The 15,046-nt window shown below is 39.8% G+C and overlaps 1 protein-coding gene, 2 long non-coding RNA genes and 1 other non-coding gene across 8 annotated transcripts in view; 2 read left to right on the top strand and 2 right to left on the bottom strand.

Annotated features, from left to right (window-relative positions):
• Positions 1-5,359, bottom strand: part of bicd1a (bicaudal D homolog 1a) — a 40,131-nt gene extending 34,772 nt beyond the window's left edge. For 3 of the 5 annotated variants that reach the window (XM_077515922.1, XM_077515921.1, XM_077515920.1), the window contains exon 1: positions 5,122-5,359. In XM_077515922.1, the coding sequence (XP_077372048.1) occupies positions 5,122-5,337 (216 nt within the window). In that variant the 5' untranslated portion in view covers positions 5,338-5,359. Of the gene's footprint in view, positions 1-4,419; positions 4,520-5,121 lie in introns of those variants that run through there. The other 2 variants (XM_077515925.1, XM_077515923.1) reach the window with 2 other exon arrangements.
• On the top strand, positions 4,634-6,016 carry LOC144015693 (uncharacterized). Its single transcript, XR_013282785.1, has 3 exons — positions 4,634-4,700; positions 4,954-5,087; positions 5,212-6,016. It is a non-coding gene; the product is annotated as an uncharacterized LOC144015693 (long non-coding RNA).
• A 1,233-nt stretch (positions 6,017-7,249) lies between these two features.
• On the bottom strand, positions 7,250-8,401 carry LOC144016797 (uncharacterized). Its single transcript, XR_013283012.1, has 3 exons — positions 8,351-8,401; positions 7,549-7,697; positions 7,250-7,363 (listed from the first exon to the last, which is right to left on the bottom strand). It is a non-coding gene; the product is annotated as an uncharacterized LOC144016797 (long non-coding RNA).
• A 4,471-nt stretch (positions 8,402-12,872) lies between these two features.
• Positions 12,873-12,944, top strand: trnaa-ugc (transfer RNA alanine (anticodon UGC)). The gene has a single exon. It is a non-coding gene; the product is annotated as a tRNA-Ala (tRNA).
• Positions 12,945-15,046: the final 2,102 nt, after the last annotated feature.

Raw genomic sequence — 15,046 nt, forward strand, 5'->3', positions numbered from 1 at the left:
GATTCAGAAAGATACAAATATAAATTTCCCAGCCCTGAAAATTCACTGCACACCACTACCCAAAATCATTTGTCATTATATGGAGGACAGCCCATTAGTTTTCCTCGATGAGACATTTTTTATTAACATATTTGTTTCATAATTTAAAACTGTAGCATGCTTTGTCCAAAAGATATGTTTTCTACTGTGTCATGGTGAGGTCAACGGTCAATTTTACCATCAGCCTGATAACAAATACAATTTAACAACTTAAGAGATGCCTTGATCATTTGCAGGTCTACCTTTTTAACTATACATTTTTAGGTCTAGACAATAATGGTGAGACATACTAGATGGTAGCAATGCATTTGGATTTTTTCATAGCCAATGTTTATGAGATTCATCGGAGGACACACATCGACTCAGCAGATCAGCAGTTTCCCTGACGTGCTATAATGCAAAGTGCAGAGAAGAGGAATAAGAAGTGATATTACTGTAGTGGGAAGCTTGTACTCTGCTATAGTGATAGAAGCGTGCCACAGATAAGACCGGGAGGTGTTTTTTTGTGGAAGTAATATCACCTCCAGAAAATATTCCTTGTGCCAAGCGAAAGCACGGAGAGACAGACAGACTTTGAGCTCACAAGGGAGGAACACATGAAGAGATCTCACCAGACGTACATTCTATAGATGACTATTGCAAAATTGATTATTATTGTGGCTGGAATCTGCAGTGGCATAGAACAGTCATGCATCACTGAGGAAAATAACCAGAATTGGCTAAAGAAGGTCACCTATAGGGTTAAAAATGGTCTCACAGTGACAGTAACACTCAAAGCTAATGATTGTTTCTGTTGGCTACTTTATAAGCAGCACCACTGCTAGGTGCTATTTCGCTTTATTTCAATTTAGTAATTGTCATATTTTGTGTGTATTGCCATTACAGTAATTTAGTGGCATTACTCATTTAGCCCATTCACGAGTAGTGGTTACTGCAGTGGACAGCTATTAAAACGTCTTCTCCTATATAAATGATTCTTTTTGCCACAGTTGGCCATTAGCCACTCCAGTGGACAATGTTGTCTTGATATACACTGCCATCAAGTGGTGAACGTTTGTAAGTGCAAAAAAAAAATATATAATAAATGTTAAAAAAATAAAAAAATGTAAAAAAAAAAAAAGACCGACAACAAGATGGCTGACAGAAGTTCAGATGTGACGTGCAAGGAAGGAATAATGCTGCCTTCATGTGGTATCGAAAGTATGGGAAATACCACATGCCAAGTAGAATATTGCACGGGAACCCCCTTCACGTTGTATTTTCCACTGGACAACTGGGAATTTATTTTGATACACAAGTTTCGAGTCACGAGTTGATACAGAAAGATTCCTGAATGGCAAGAAATTAAAGAGATAGTTCGGATTTTTTGACATGAATCTCGATTTCATCCTCACCTCCAGTGTGTGCGATCAGCACTGACTTACCCCTGACAGCGTTCTGTGACACGAGTTCTGGTCACGGAAATAAAGCGTTTTTCTTCTAAAAACAATTTGTGTTCCAAAGAGTGATACATTTGCACACTAAACTCCTTTCTGAAAAAAGTCAGACGCCATTACCGCCAGCCACTACTTTTCTGTTCGTTCGGATCACTGCGCGGCGCCCTGTAGAGAGCTGAACGACGCGCTGCAGACAGCTGATCCGCACGCCTTCCGCCTTCGAAAAGACAAACAACTTGTAGATTAGTGCGCGTCTATCAGCTCTATGCGGGGCGCCACACAGTAATACGAACGAACAGAAAAGTAGTGCCCGACGGTAATGGCGTCTGACTTTTTTCAGAAAGGAGTTTACTGTGCAAATGTATCACTCTTTTGAACACAAATTGTTTTTGGAAAAAAAACACTTTATTTCCGTGACCCCAGCCAGCTTGTTGGACTATTTTCCTCCCGTCCAACACCGGACCAGAACTCGTGTCGCAGAACGCTGTCAGGGTTAAGTCAGTGATGATCGCACACACTGGAGGTGAGGATGACATAGAGATTCATGTCAAATAATCCAAACTATCTCTTTAACACAAGGGCATTATCGTCCACTAGCAGGTTGTTTTAGAATCTACACAATTCAATGCCCTGTCCTTTACAACTCAATATTTGCCGTAATTGTTCAGTTTTACGAGCAAAGAGCACATGAACAGAACTCGATCGTAAGTAGGATTTCCCAAATGGTGAGGCACATTTTTCCCTTAGCACGTGAAGGCAGGATTAGTGTCCATTACTTTCCTTCCTCTAGGAGGTCCTTGCAAATAAAAGAAAAAATATATATTACATACATTAAGCAACAATGAAGGAGTAATATAATTGTGAAAATATCCAAGTATTGATTTTCTAATGTGAGGAACTTAATTTTTAATATAGCAATATTTTATGGATTTTAGTCCTCATATGAGTAAGGATCCTGGTCGTTATGTCTTGTAGTGCAGAACATGCTAGCAAAACCTACAGGATAGTCGACCATATACCATCTGACTCAAGAGGGGATGATGACACCGGCAGCGATGATGAATGGTTGCTAGAAAAAAGAAAATTACTATCTGTACTTCATAAAAGTTCCTTTTTGCTTGGATAAATGTTTGTGCAGTAAATGCCGTAGTTTTGAAATATGTTAAAAATATGTGAAGAGAATGTTAAAAATCAAACAGACATTTTCTATAGTGTTTACATTATTTTTGTTATTTATTCTTTTCTTACAAACATATTTCATTAGTTGCTCAAATGCACGTTAGCCACCCTAGTGGACATGTCACCAACTCCTTGAAAAATGTAAGTTTAAAAAAAAAAAAAGGTCATTTTATTCATGCCTAAACAGTAATATAAACAGTTGAGAAAAAATTGTGATGTAGGTTATCACAATTTGTGCATGAAATGACAAGTGAAGCTTACACAAGTGCTAGGATAGGGATGCCAAATATGATGCTACCGCAAGAGGTTGAGACAAGCTGGAACGACACATTCTTGGTGCTGCAACCCTTGGTTGAATTCAGGGACAAGAGTCCAGTAAAGTCCATTCATCCATTTTCTACCATCTATTCCCACTCACATTCACATTATTGTAGAGTCTTCACTGAACCTCAGAAGCAGGTTTTTGTTCAAGGAAGGAGGATGTACTGAGAGCCCATTCAAAGTCCTCACAGTCTCAGATAAAATGCTTGTAAGCACAGGGAGAACATCAAACTCCACACAAGAGCGCCTGATCTGAGATTCAAACCCGTGCTAACCACAACTCCTTTGGACTGCTCCACTAAGGCGACAATTACAAAGTCGGTCAGGTGACAATTGCTGTACCATCATGTTTTATACACAGTCAGCAAGACTCAAATAATTGTGTTTTCAAATGACCTATATGATAAATCAAATGAAAATTCATTTGAGATGCATCATGCATGAGTCACTTCCAAACGAATATGATAATTATTACATTTTACAACAGATGCTCACATTTATCCTCACTGTTGTTTCTGTTACTGACTCTTATGACAAACGTATCAGACAATTGTGTGATGTTATTGTCACTGTGAGAAATGTAGTGTTGTCTGTCTCCTTGAGTTTCAGTTCCTTCAGTTTGTCATCAAGAGTTGTCATCGTCTCCCATTGTCAGCAGCGGCGGCATCCCCCATTGGTGACACTTCTGTTGTTTACTCATCTAGTCATCATCTCCGCCCATCATGGTGCAGAGCTAAATCTAACCAAATTGAAGGTCAACTGACAGTCCAGCTTGACCTTAGATGTCCCACTGTACTAAATGTGTATGTATACAATGCAACTTGAATGTTGATGATGTGACTTTTCTGCAGCGTTATTTGTGCTTTTGCAGGTGCTTCTTGAAAAGAAGGCTTGAAACAGTGTCAAAATTAGAATACAAAATGTTTGCTTTCATAACTATATATCCATCTGATCAAATTATGTGCTTCTTTGATGAAGATTGTCCACAATGTTCTTCATTTAATATATGCGTTATCTCTCCTTTTATTGTATTTACTATACGTGATCTGAAATATTTATATGAAGCAGCCGTAACCAACCAATTGTTCCACCATGTTCTTACACACTACAAATAAAATACATCACTGTGATGTTAGGCAAAATTGTACTACTGGACATTCGAGTCACGCCTGGTGTTTTTCACCCTACAGAAATATCTTAGATGGGAACCCCTTACAGCACGGCTGCCAAACTCAAGGTCCGGGATCCAGATTCATTCCAGCATATCAATTTTTTTGTCCCAGCCTAAAGCAAATCAGGTGTGTCTTCATTTTTCTTGGATTTGTTCTTTTCATTTGTGCAGGTAATATGTACTAAAATCACAACTTTAGTTAGCATTTACGGATCTTCAGGCATACAATGAACAATTGTGTTTTTATATTCAGTTGAAATTATTTTTGCATACCTTCTGATTTCAACCTTGATTTGATGTTTAAAAAAAATAGTAATGTGGCACCAGAAATGGAAATCCACCACAGTTCATGTCGCACCACAGACTGACTGCCTCACTTAATCCAACCAGCTTGTATATCCTTTGCTCTTCCATCACAAAGACATCATAGATAAACTTTTTACAAAGCCATTAAAGAGCAACATTTCAATTATGCCAATTATATACAGCTGCTTACAAGCATGCTGGGAGGTGCATGTATGGCTTCAGCATTGCTACAACAATGAAATGCAGGGGTAATTGTGTACACAGTATATAATGTGACAATTTATTTACATGTTTTTCGCAGTCATAACAGCCTTCAGTGGAAAAAGCACAAGCTGTGTAATTAAAATAGTTGGACATCCCTGCATTATAGCATAAAAGGATTATAATGAAATAGATTATATTTTATGTATACATACATGACTGTGGTTAATATTTTAAAGCACTACAAAGCTTGGATGACAATTGATGTTGAAAGAAATGTATTTAATTGCCTTTTCACAGGTAGGCTAAATATACTTCAATTGAGCATTCATCCCAAGGAAGAGTTTAAGGGAGTGAAAGGACACTATGAACTCTTCATCATGACCTGCAGTACACGCCATCGACATCATCAGCCGTGATAACCCCTGCTTGTAGTGAGTGAATATATGTATAGTCTCTTTCTCTTACCTCTTGTAATTGTTCCAACTCCTTCCTTAGAGCCTCCTGCTCGCTCTCCAGTTCGGCACACTTGTTCTTAAGCGCCTGGTTCTCCTCCAGGACCACCAGCCCGCACTCTGCAGCCCGTATCTTCTCCCCGTTCGCTTCGCTCAGCTCCTGGGCCAGCCGTTCCACCTCGGCCCGGTACTGATCCACCGACTCTCCGCATCCCGCACCGGCCGCCATCGCCCCTCACTGTCCGGCTCTGTCCGTCCCCCCCCACCCAGCCTGTTGGTCTGCGGTGCCGGTCTCTTCCTACAGTGCAGAGGAGGATGGGGATGCGGAATATACGCCCCTTTCCCTGGAGAGCGGCCCGAAAAGGGAAATATGTTTTCGAACTCTTATATTTTCCCATTAATAGCTGGGAAACGACATAAAAAGAACCGGAGCAGCATATAAATGAAGCCTTGAGCTTTTAAAACCAGGTCAATCAGGAAAACACGGCGTCATTTCTGCTAATTCATGGGTTCAAGGGCGCCATCTTTAGGCCCAAATGTGTCCGCACATATTTTTCCAACTCCACCCACCCACTGTTTATTATTATAGCATGTATTTCAAGCAACTAGTGATGTACGCCTCATTCAAAAGTACGCACTAGCATAACACAGGTCATAAACAGAAAATAACCGGGGTGAAAAGTTTAACTGCACTCAAGACCTTGTCGGATTTTATTAGTCCTTATCCTGTCAAGCCATTTATGATTGATAGTAAAGCTTGTGTTTATGCTAGCATTGCTTTAATTGGCAATTACGGGCAATATCACCTTAAGATATGGGCTGATTTGGTCATTGTTGGATCCATGTTGAATGCCCCAGTCTTTGCAAAGTAGCAGACATCATGTCATCGTTTATTTATATGTAAGAATATTTCAAGATTTTACCATCCAAATGTTCTAAAACATTGAACAAATTCATATATATATATATATATATATATATATATATATATATATATATATATATATATATATATATATATATATATATATATATATATATATATATATATATATTTGTGGTTAGCATGTCCGCCTCAAAGTTCGAAGGTTCTAGGTTATTCAAATATAGAGTCTCATATCCTGCATGTTCCTACATTCAAAAAAACTTGCATGTTGGCTAAATTGAACTTTGTATTGTCCATATAATAAGAAGGATGATGCAGTTTAATATAAATGGTATTTGTGCATTTTTTTTTAAGTAGCCATAACCTCCACTGGTTGTTGCACGTTCATGTTCATGGTCATTCATGTTTCTCCAACTTCCCCTCCTGACCTGCGAGCAACCTCAGTTTACAACAAACTCAAATTAAGATAAGGGCTGGTGGTCAAAAAGTCAACCATATGAACACAGACGGCACACTATCTTATTCTTATCTCTGACAAAGGAATGTGGCGTCATGAAAATAGCATATCTCCTGCACTTTCATGGAGCACACACACACACACACACACACACACCCCACACACACACAAAATAATGTTGCTTTCATATATGTGAAGTGTAGTAGACACACACAACAGTAATCACTCTATTATTTAAAGAAGACATTTATTGTAAAGAAAGACAACACATACAAGCACATCAGGTTGTAAATGAATCTTTCAGAAAAGTCCTGCATAAAAATCATTGCGACGCTACTGTCACAACCTAATCATGTCATCATTTACCAGAATAGAGCCTGCTACCTGAGGGTGAAAATAAGAAGTTCTGTGATGTGCAAAATGTGTGTTGGGTAATATGATGGGAGGTGACTTTTCTGTGTGGAGCAGTCTTGAATGTAGCGACTCCTGTGAGCAATATGGCAACCAACATCTTGCCTCCAGCAGTGCTTTCTGATGGGGGGGGGGGGGGGGGGGGGGGGGGCATAGGGGGGCATATTGAGGACATGTCCCAACATAACCACAAATAACACTGATGGTGATAGACTTCATTGATTAGACAATCTGTTATTGATTTGCCATTATAGTTTTTTGTCAACACAAAAAGGACACATTCAATTACAGAACGATTCATGAGCCAATATGCACTTTTGAGGTCCATTTCCATATCTCCATGTCCGGTGTGTGCGGATTTACAAGATAAACATTTTTAAAACGTACCTCATAAAACAACTGGGAATTATTAGGTGAATGTGTATGATGCATGTCCATCAGCTGAACGTCTCTCAGTGTTTCAGTCTTCCTCCATTTGGCTCGACGGTTCTGAAACCAAATCTAAAGAAGAGAACAACAAAATATGAATGTTCTTTTTTTTTTTTTTTTTTTTTTTTTTAATGAAATAAAAACTGTCCCAATTTCTAGATGGCAGAAGATTGTTCTCATTCCTTTCACGTCTAACAAAAGTAGTATGTTTTGAGCAGAATCAGGTTGATTATGAATAATGAACATGTCTTGCGCACCTGTACACGGCCCTCAGTGAGGAACAGACATGAGGCCAGCTGCTCTCTGGTGTTGACATCTGGGTAGTGAGTCTGCTGGAAGACCTTCTCCATCTCCTGTACCTGGGACGGTGTAAAAGTGACCCTGCTTTGCCTCTTTTTTCTCCCACCTAAAAAAATGAAATAATTATGTAATCAACAGCAGGGGACTTGGTCCACTGCTGTTATATAGAGATATAAATGTTCCTTTAATTGTTATAGCTAACACACTTTTTGTGTTATGATGAGTGAAAAAAATATTTCATTATCATTTAATATATGTTGTGACTGAGCAAGACTGCATGACTTGACTTAAGACTTGCTTGAACTAAGTAATGACTTGAATTGACTTAATTGATTTGTTTCCCCCCACAGTGACTTGGGACTTGTTTGAGACTTAAAGGTTGTGACTTGAGACTTATTGACTTGAACATACTGTATGTGACTTACTCTCCTGCCTCTGGAATCCATTGCCCATAATGTTACATTTATTGTTTAAGGACCACAATTCAGCACAGTAGCCTATTTGTTAAAAACACAATACCGCTGGTTAGAATGAGTGAAGAATTCCAACCAAAGAAGAAATTAGTAGATTAGAAGTGTCCTCCTTGTACTTCAGTGCTAGCCACAACTTCATTCTCATGACATTCTAACTTCAAAGAATTACATAATTTCACCTCAAATATCACAGACTTACTTAAGCTTTTTTTCACCAATGCCCATATATTATTATCTATTTATTTATTTATATATTTATTTATTCATTTATATAATTGATACTCACTGGTACAGTCTGCTGTGGATTTAGGAGATACTTCACGTCGCCTGATTTCTGGACTTTCTTTAGGAGAAACAATGTGCAAATTTAAAATTGTATAACTATACATAGAGCATGCATTAGACATGAGAAAAGCATACCTGTGCCTATAAGCTGGTTTGATATCCTGGTGTTCTCCTTGATAACAGACCAGCTGCGATCAACTTTTTCTTCTTTGGTGTAAGTGGGCTTTCTCAGAATTTCCTCAATGGAATGAGATAATTTTTTGCACGGTTGCCGGTCAGACCTCTTCTCTGTGTCATCTCTATTCCATATTTCCAGCATTTTAATGAATTATATGACATTCAATATAGAATTTTTTTGGCACGCAACCCATCCAAAGTAGCACAAATGGCACCTTTAGTGAAGAGATAGCGCTGATTTCCTCCTCTGCTCTTTGGTGCTTTTGTTGCACTCTGCTCCCTGAAAGATGAGGACATTCAGGCTGTCCTCCCTCGCACGGTGGGCTGTAATCAACCTGCATCACATGGTCATCATGGAGGAGGAGCGATATCATGTAAGAGCATACTTCTTGAAAAACTTTAATCAGCATAGGGTTTCTTGTCAGTGTCCGCAAAGAACACACATCTTTTGATAATACCCCTGGTGCCTTATCACAATTTTTTTTGGCATTTTAAGTGTTGGAATATTAACCCCAAAAAATGTACAGCATATGTATTATGTTTATTTTTGATTAGGTGAAGGGAAATGGTCATAGTATAATGTGAGAAACAGTTGTAAGAACAGCCATTGTAAAGTGGAGCTCCTTATTTTGTCTTATCACGGGATTTATTGTAGTAGTAATCTTTATGACTTTGTCCCTTCTGTGGCCTCTCACACCTAAATTTACTTCTCAGTAACAGTGGGGCGAGAGATTTATACTGACCTCTTGTGGTGTATGCTGAAAAGTACTGCATATGCATGTGAGAGTTGAGTCTGGGCTTCAACCTTCCTGGGAGGAGTTTGAATGTTCACCTCGTGCCTGTGTGGATTTTCTGCGGGTCCTCCGTTTTCTTGCCACATTCCAAAGACATGGCAGGTGAATTGAATGCTCGAAATTGTGAGAGTGTGAATGGTTGTTTGTCTGCGTGTGTTTGTGTGTGTGGTGTGCCCTGGGTTGGCTGGCCACCATCTTAGGGTGTACCCTTCCTACTGCCCGAAGCCAGCAGGGATAGGCTCCAGCACCCCAGTGACCCTTCAGATTTATATTTTTTAAATCTCAATAAATTCATAAAAAATAACATTATAAAATGTTGAAGTTGAAGGAATTGTAAATATGAATTAGAGCTGTCAATTAAAATTTTAATCAGATTAATTCCAACTTAAAATTTTGATTAATCATGATTAATGATTTACACTGTCTCCCTTACAACTTGCAAATATGCTTCCAGGCCAAGGAATCGAAATATGATTTGAGAGAGAAACTTGTGTTTGTACAGAGATGTGTTAGAACTACACTGAAGTCATTTTCGATCTCCTGTACTGGTGTAAAATTATGGCATTCACTAGATTGGGGACTAACTGGAACACAGACACGAGCTGGATTTAATAAAAAATATAAAGAATTTGTATTAACTAGTTATAGTGAAGAAAATGTTTAACCTGTCTTTTGTTTAACTTGTATGTGGGAGAGCAATAACTTTTGTGTTATCAACAAGGAGGGAGCTTCAACACAGAAATGTAAACACGTCTGACTATGTTGTTGAAGTGCAAGGACATTTAATCTTGAATCATTTGAAAACAGCATCTGTGCTGAGTGCTGAGAAAAGGACACTCTGCTCCAAAAACTTTCGACAAACCAGTATGGATCTAATTAGCTGGTCTCTAAGTGCGTTTGACAAAATCTTTTCTACGATGAGACCTGGACCTACTCAGCGTTCATGTCCAAGTGGAACTCACATGTCTGGATATGCTGAAGATTCCTGGGCTAAGTGGAGACCATTGTGTCTGACCAGTCTGGATTTGGAGGACGTGGAAGATTTGTACCTGCTTGCTGTACTGGTGGTTATGCTGATGCTGCTTGGGATTGGATTCCACTGGCTGTTTCGTACGCTACGAAAAATGTCTGATCGCCAGAAGAATGCAGAGGAAATGGCTGCGGCCACCCTGAGAGCCATCACTGGCATGCAAGCCGGCCGAATTAAGGCCTGTGATGACACTTCTCTGGTGAAAAACGACCTTGCAGCACTCAACCTTGCCATGAACAGAGTGAGGAGAGACATGGCCACAAGGTTGCTTGGACTGGAGAAAAAAGTCGGACTGGAGATTACGATGAACCAAAATCGTGATGAAGACGGATCTGAGTGAAGGAGGTGTCGGACACATGGTTTTCACTATGCCCAGTTATCTAAAGCTGCTGGACTGTGATAATCCGCATGGTATTAATCAACCAAGTGATCAACAAACTATTGGAACGAATCTTCTGTCATGAACTACATGCGATCAAATCACTGGTGAAGATGAACTGATTGAACTCTCAATAATCCATTTGCCTGAATCAATTGTCTCCGAATGTAATCAACTGGATAACTAACTTCATGGACTTGATGAACTAGTGAAATTTTATCATCTCTGCTGATTTCTAACTACTACTGCTTGATTTTATGCGTCCTAGTATAGTATGGGGGCGGGAATTTCTAAGCTTTATGCTTCTTCCTGCCAGCCCTTTTTCTTTTCGGTTATTATATTTTATATATTGTATGAGGAAATGTCTGATTGTTACAATGCTGTCCGAAAGGAAAAATGAACAAATAAATCAAATCAAATCAAATCACTTAACTCGTTCACTCACAGCCATTTTCACTGAAGCAAACCCCTTCGCTGACTGATATTGCAAGGCCCACAGAATATTGTGTTCTATTGCTATATAAAAACATGAAACCTACCAAAAGAAAGATTAGAGTCTCTTCTCTCATCAGGAAAAAAAACATATTTCGATCTGTTTCCGTTTTGCAGCAATTAGCATTAGAAGTTTTGCGTGACGTCATAGATTCCCTCTCCACCTCATTTCATTCGAGGCGTGCCAAAGCATAAGCTAGGTTTTGGGTCTTGCTACCCTCATCTCAAGTAAATAGAATTTTATGGCGCCGGAGGGGCTCCAGTGGGGATGTAGCTCAGTGGTTGAGCGCATGCTTTGCATGTAAGAGGTCCTGCGTTCAATCCCCAGCATCATCATTTTAAGTGTGCTAAACTGATCACAAGCTTGCAATGGTCACCATGCTACCCTCATCCATCCATTTCCTGAACCGCTTGTTCCTCACAAGGGTTGCGATGGGTGTTGGAGGCTATCTCAGCTGGCGATGAGCAGCAGGCGGGGTACACCCTAAACTGGTTGCCAGCCAATCGCAGGGCACACAGAGACGAACAACCATCCACATGCACAAGCACACCTAGGGACAATTCCAAGCACCCAATTAACCTGCCATGCATGTCTTTGGAATGTGGGAGGAGACCGGAATACCGGGAGAAGACCCATGTAGGAACAGGGAGAACATGCAAACTCCACCCAGGAAGGTCCGAGCCTGGACTCGAACCCGAGTCCTCAGTACTGGGAGGCGGACATGCGAACCAGTCAAACACCGCACCATGCTACCATCAAACAAAGAAAATTTGAAGGAGGGTGACACAAGTGTAACTGTGGGTGTAACTCAGTGGTAGCGCACGTACTTTGTATGTATGAGATCAAGTCAAGTCAAGTTTATTTATATAGCCCTTAATCACACAAAAGTCTCAAAGGGCTTCACATGCCCGCAGTCGACAAATAGCAACAACATCCCCTGATCAAATCACAAAAGGGCAAGGAAAAAACAAAACAAAAAAAACACCATCAGGAAAAGAAAAGAAAAGAAAGAAACCTTGAGAAGGGGCTGCAGATGTGGTAATCCCCCTTCCAGGATGGCCAGGCTGCAAAGGATGCCAAATGGGAAACAATTTACATAGTTTATGATACTAAACATTAGTACGAGAATATTGCAAATGTCCATTGAGGAAGTTGAAGCACTGCAAGAAGACGTCGTCAGGAAATTGGGTCGTCATCCAAAACCAGCCCCGGTCGATCGGGGCAGCTATCTCCATGGCAGCATCTTCAAGGCAAAGGTCCGCCCCGGATCCCATCCCGACCAACCAGCACAGAACCCGTAAAACAGCATCCAAAACGGTCACTGACACCTAACTCCCGCTCCAAGCCGTGGAGAAGAAAGGGAAAGAAAGCAGCGGCAGTCACCCGGCCCACAACATTCAGCCAAATGCAAGAGTATAAAAATGTGTCTTAAGACAAGATTTAAACGTTTCTACCGAGGTAGCAGCTCTGACCTCCAGGGAAATTTTAAGGATGGTGGCACAGGTGGAACAGTCATGTGTGTGCATCATTTGCATAAAATCGTGGGTTCCCTCTCCACCGCCATTTACATTACGAGCGTGCCAAAGCATCTTTGGTTTGCTACCCTCATCTCAAGTACATAGAATTTTATGGTGACAGCCTTATAGCAGTGGGGATGTAGTTCAGTGGTAGAGCGCATGCTTTGCATGTATGAGGTCCTGGGTTCAATCCCCAGCATCTCCATTTCTTTTTAATACCATCATTAAAACTCTGTCATGTAGCAAGAGTGCATCCACTGCATGAAGTCATGGGTTCCAGCCTTTCCACCTCCATTTATTTCTGTTGCAAGCGTGCCAAACTAATCATGAGCTGTTTTACCGTGCTACCCACATCTCAAGAACATTGAATTTTATGGTGACAGAGATGCTACAGTGGGGATGTAGCTCAATGATAGAGTGCGTGCTTTGCATGTATAAGGTCCTGGTTTCAATCACTAGCATCTCCCTTTCTGCAATTTCATCATGTGCCAAGCAATCCACAAGCTACCTTTTTGGGCACCGTGCGAGGAGAGAGAATTTGAAGGCGGGTGACACAGGTGTAACTGTGTGGGTGTAACTCAGTGGGAAAGCGAATCCTTTGCGTGTATGTGATCCTGGGTTCAAACCCCATTGTGTCCATTCCCTTTGATATGATTGTTGCCGCGCAAAGGCTTTGCAAACTTTTAGTGAATCTCGCCCTTTATCTTTTACAAACCCCCAGAGAAAAAAAATCACAAACTGTGACGTTAAGAGATCGATGAGGCCAAGTACAAAGAGCTTTCTTTTTTTTTTTTGGGTCGCTGCCAGACGCACGAGTCTGTCAGTGTCATGTGACAATTATAGAAAACTGGGAAATCTGATCTTTCAAACACCCACTCCCTCATTCTGATTCATACATTTACTTACAAAACATTGGATCATGAAATAGGGTCATTCTTTTTGAAGAACCCTGTTGAGGGTGTATCTCAGTGCTCTTTGCACTGACTGGCCTTGTAGAAGGTTGTGTTATTTTTGTTTTTTCCTGAAGCCAATATATAAATCCACTTTCCAAGAGCCATGTGGCTCACAAATTCATGCTTATCTGAAGTGGATTTGTTCCTACAGTTATAACCTTTATGCTTTGAAATTATTATTATCATTATTATTATCATTATTATTATTATTATTATTATTATTATTATTATTAAATAAGTGGATGGCTGTGTAAGAATAATACATATAATCATGTCACTGAATGGCGTCATCCATGCATGTGTAGGAACTGCACAGTCACATGTGCGCACAACTGAGGGTGTCCAATGAGGTCACGATGTTATGCTGCTGATTTGCTCCCTTCACGTGCTTCATTTCCTCAGTCATGTTTTTTTTTTTTTTTCCCAAGATGCAAATACAATACATTATTCCTAAAAAACAATATTTGAAGCACGTTTTGGAGATTTTTTTATTATTATTATTATTTGTGGTACTTTAGTTGAGGAATCTCAGTTTGGCGTCATACTTAACTTGATCTGATGATTTCAGACCAAATTATTACTCCCGTGTGGTTAAATCGCCAGATAAGAGGTACTTGAATGTTTGACAAGTACTACTTTCAAATAACTGTACTTTGTATTCTCTCATATATTCCGGTGTCCCGCTTCTCCGTGTGGTGTGACCCAAATTGTTGATTTTGGGCAAAGACAAGGAATCCTGTGACTAGTGTGAGTTTTGTCCCAGTACAAAAAGCACTCCATCTTTGGAACATGTCACACTAATTCAAGGGATGTGGGATGTTATCAGGCGCTTTGACGAATAAAGCTATCTAATACAATTTAGGGGAAATACGGTTGTGGGGAAAATTAGAAAACTAAGTTAACATTAATGGTTTCTTTGCATCATGTGATAGTTTGGCAGCATGTGTTATAGAAACTAATCAAGCATAAGCACATGGTCAGTATAAGGCACGGAAAAACTACTGTGCAGGTACAGTATGTGCTCACAATTAATTAAAATGACCGCCATGGCTGAAACACAGTTTCCTTTCTAAAAGGTAATTAACTCATTCCAGTACACCCTTACAAAATAGTCAAAATTGTATTAGGGAAATTAAAGTGCAGCTGTAGTATAAATTTCAAGATAACTTATGTTAAGTCCACTTATATAAATGCAGTTGAGAAATTACACTTCTAAATATATTACATATAAAACTATATTTTTAAAGCAACCCTCCCAACTGTGTCAGTATTAGTCATTTATGTTATAGGTAGCAAATACACAATACAGTACTTACATGAGTTTGTATACGTGTAAGCCAATAATACTGTACAA

This window comes from Festucalex cinctus, chromosome 3 (assembly GCF_051991245.1).
Source record: "Festucalex cinctus isolate MCC-2025b chromosome 3, RoL_Fcin_1.0, whole genome shotgun sequence".
In the NCBI taxonomy this organism is placed as follows: Eukaryota; Metazoa; Chordata; class Actinopteri; order Syngnathiformes; family Syngnathidae; genus Festucalex; species Festucalex cinctus.